The sequence below is a fragment of the Sinocyclocheilus grahami genome, unplaced genomic scaffold (genome assembly GCF_001515645.1).
Source record: "Sinocyclocheilus grahami isolate Dianchi unplaced genomic scaffold, SAMN03320097.WGS_v1.1 scaffold6068.1, whole genome shotgun sequence".
Lineage (NCBI taxonomy): Eukaryota > Metazoa > Chordata > Actinopteri > Cypriniformes > Cyprinidae > Sinocyclocheilus > Sinocyclocheilus grahami.
Window position 1 is genome coordinate 6,467 of NW_015510591.1, and position 3,989 is coordinate 10,455.

At 41.1% G+C, this 3,989-nt stretch overlaps 1 protein-coding gene across 1 annotated transcript in view; it reads left to right on the forward strand.

Moving 5' to 3' along the window:
* Positions 1-3,987, forward strand: part of LOC107577440 (titin-like) — a gene marked incomplete at its 3' end in the record, with an annotated part of 10,447 nt that extends 6,460 nt beyond the window's left edge. The window contains exons 3-9 of the mRNA XM_016263517.1: positions 3-33; positions 193-486; positions 570-848; positions 934-1,233; positions 1,325-3,391; positions 3,505-3,807; positions 3,902-3,987. Of these exons, the coding sequence (XP_016119003.1) occupies positions 3-33; positions 193-486; positions 570-848; positions 934-1,233; positions 1,325-3,391; positions 3,505-3,807; positions 3,902-3,987 (3,360 nt within the window). The remainder of the gene's footprint in view (positions 1-2; positions 34-192; positions 487-569; positions 849-933; positions 1,234-1,324; positions 3,392-3,504; positions 3,808-3,901) is intronic.
* Between the last annotated feature and the right edge of the window lie 2 nt (positions 3,988-3,989).

The window sequence follows — 3,989 nt, forward strand, 5'->3', positions numbered from 1 at the left end:
AGAGCAAGCACAAACTGGCAATCTCCCCTGTTGGTAAGTCTTAGTTTTGTCTTTATGGTCATATTCGTCTATGATAATCTTTTTTTTATTTGCTTATGGTTTTAATTGCTCTACAGTATTCACCTTTTTTGCCAAAATTTCTTCTTTTCTTTTCTATTCTTTTCTTCAAAATATATATTTTTTCTTCTTTAGATCCTCCAGGCACACCTAACTGCATTGATGTTACAAGAGACTCTGTAACACTTCAGTGGGAACCACCGAAGCGTGATGGAGGCAGTAGGATTGTGGCATACAGTGTTGAAAGGCGTCAAGGAAGAGCACGTTGGTTGAGATGCAATTTCATTGACATCAGCGAATGTCAGTTTACTGTAACAGGTCTTGCTGCTGGTGATCGCTTTGAATTTAGGGTAATTGCCAGGAATGCTGTCGGAACAGTTAGTCCACCTTCTCAGTCATCTGGCTACATCATGACCAAGGATGAAAGTGGTATGTACATACAAAGGCATCATTCAATAGATATTGTTCTATATTAAATATGTTAAATAATCTAACTTTTTTTCCCTTTTCAGTTATCCCTGAGATTCAGTTTGAAGCTGAGAAGACCCTCACCATCAAGGCAGGAGAAAATATTAAACTCAACTGCAGTATAAGTGGCCGCCCTGTACCTCAAGTCACATGGTATAAAGATGGAAAGGAAGTTGATAAAATGCTGGTTGACATCACAACTGTTATTGGATCAAGCTCACTGTTCATCAGAGATGCTGACCGCAATGACCGTGGTATCTACACAGTTGAGGCCAAGAACAGTTCAGGCACAACAAAAGTGGATGTTCTTGTCAGAGTACAAGGTATGATCTAAAATCAGTTTTGACTCCGTTTTAATGAAGCTGTTCTGGATTTGGTCATTGCTTATTTTCACTCTGTGTTATTCAGATACCCCTGGACCACCTGAGGGCCCGCTCCGCTTCACAAATATATCTGCAGAGAAAGCAACTCTTTGGTGGAGCCCACCTGAAAATGATGGTTGTGCACCTATCACTAATTATGTAATTGAGAAGCGTGAGACTTCCAGAATTTCTTGGGCACTTGTAACATCCAAGTGTGAAGCCTGCTCCTTTAATGCCACAAAACTGATTAAAGGCAATGAATATCAGTTCCGTGTATCTGCTGCCAATAAATTTGGTGTGGGCAAGCCACTAGAGTCTGAGCCAATCATTGCTCAGATGCAATACAGTAAGTAAAAATATTTGTTCTTGATCCAATCATTTGTTAATTTAGTACCTGTTATTTTTTTGTACTTTAACACATTTTTGATATCTCACAGCGGTACCAGATGCTCCTGGAACACCTGACTGCACCCATGTGACAGGAAACAGTATCACTCTATGCTGGACAAGACCGAGACATGATGGTGGAAATGAGATTAAGCAATATATTCTTGAAAGACGAGAAAAGAAGAGCTTAAGATGGGTGAAGGTTTCTGCAAAGAGACCAATATCTGAGCTTAGGCATAGAGTAACAAACCTTACAGAAGGAAATGAATATGAATTCCGTGTTATGGCTGAAAATGGTGCTGGAATTGGACCTGCAAGTGGTACATCCAGATTGTTCAAATGCAGAGAACCAACAAGTGCACCCAGTGCTCCAACTCTGGTGAAGGTAATTGATTCCACCAAGATGTCTGTTACCTTGGAATGGACCAAACCAGTGTTTGATGGTGGTATGGAAATCATTGGTTACATTATTGAGATGTGCAAGGCAAGCCTCGAGGAATGGCACAGAGTCAACAACCAGACTTGCATCCACACACATTACGCAGTAACAGAGTTAGAACCTGGTGAAGAATATAAATTCCGTGTGTGTGCAGTCAATGGTGCTGGCAAGGGAGAATTCTCTGAGACTCCAAATGTAGTTCAAGCAGTTGATAGACTGACCTCACCTGAAATTGATATAGATGCAAACTTCAAGCAGACACATGTTGTGAAGAGCGGCGGAACAGTTACACTTCATATTCCCTTCTGTGGAAAGCCAGCCCCACTTGCCACATGGACAAAGGCAGATGGAGATCTTGGTGTAATGGTGGATATTAATACCACAGACACATTCAGCACTTTGACAATTGAAAATTGCACCAGGTATGATGCTGGCAAGTATACACTCTCTCTTGAAAACAACAGTGGTCGTAAAGCCATTACATTAACAGTCAAAGTGTTGGACACACCTGGCCCTCCTGGACCTCTCTCATTCAAGGATGTAACAAGAGGTGCTCTGACACTCATGTGGGATGCACCATCCAATGATGGAGGTGCACGTGTTCATCACTACATTGTTGAAAAGCGAGAGGCAAGTCGGTTAAGTTGGCAAGAGGTCAGTGAAAAGTGTACACGTCAAATATTAAGAGTGGCCAACCTTGATATTGGTGTAGCATATTTCTTCCGGGTTATTGCTGAAAATCAGTATGGCAAAGGTGAGCCATTTGAAATGATGGAACCTATTATAGCCACAGAAGAACCTGCACCTCCTAAGCGACTGGATGTCATTGATACTACATCCTCAACAGCCAGTTTAGTATGGATGAAGCCTGAGCATGATGGTGGAAGCCGCATTACTGGATACATTGTTGAGACTAGAAAGAAGGGTTCTGATCACTGGGTTGTAGGTGGTCAAACCAAATCTTTAAAAATGGTTCTTGAAGGCTTGGTTGAGAACACAGAATATGAGTTCCGTGTTAAGGCTCAGAATGATGCTGGCATTAGTCAGCCACGAGATGCCCTAGCCTCTGTCATTATAAAGGAGCCACGTATAGAGCCAACAGCGGATCTCAGTGGCATAGATAAACAGCTCATCACTTGCAAAACTGGAAATTCCTTTACAATTGATATTCCAATCAGTGGCAGACCAGCCCCCAAGGTAACATGGAAGCTTGAAGAAATGAAACTTAAAGAAACAGACAGAGTGTCGATTAAGATTTCTAAAGACAGAACAACTCTACTGGTTAAGGATGCCAAGAGAGGTGACAGTGGAAAGTACTATCTCACACTTGAAAATGTAGCTGGATCAAAAACATTCACTGTCACTGTCAATGTCATTGGTAGACCAGTCCCACCAACTGGACCTGTTGAAATTTCAGGAATATCATCAGAATCCTGTGTATTGACTTGGGGAGAATCTGCAGATGATGGTGGAACAGACATAACCAATTATATTGTTGAGAAACGTGAGTCTGGCTCCACAAAATGGCAGGTTGTGAATTCAAGTGTGAAACGGACCACCATCAAAGTAACTCATCTCACAAAGTACATGGAGTACACTTTCAGAGTCTGTGCTGAGAACAAGTTTGGTGTTAGCAAGTCTATTGAATCTCAAGCTATTGTTGCTGAGCATCCATTCAGTGAGTATTTAATATTTTATACAACTTTATTGATTTGATGAAATAGAGCATGAACACTGCTGTATTTATTTTTGTTATTTTCAATCTGATAAGTATTAAATTTCTGTTTTCAGTCTCACCAAGCCCACCAACTCGCCCAGATGTAGTTTCAGTGTCTGCTAATGCAATTTCTATCCGCTGGGATGTGCCATATCATGATGGTGGAAGCCAAGTAACTGGATACTGGATTGAGAAAAAGGAGCGTAATACCATTCTGTGGGTGAGGGAGAACAAGATTCCTTGCCTTGAGTGTCACTACAAGGTCTCTAACCTTATTGAGGGCCTCGAGTATCAGTTCAGAGTATATGCAATGAACATCGCTGGTTTGAGTAAAGCAAGTGAACCATCAAGACCAGTACTGGCTCTAAATCCAGTTGGTAGGTTTTTTTGTTACTTTCTACTGCCATTCATATGTATTGTTTTTATTCATGATAATTAATATTAATCAAGTGTTTTTGTCTGCATTTTCAGATCCACCTGGCAAACCAGAGGTTTATGATGTAACCAAGACGTCAGTGTCTATTAAATGGTCTATACCATTCAATGATGGTGGCAGCAA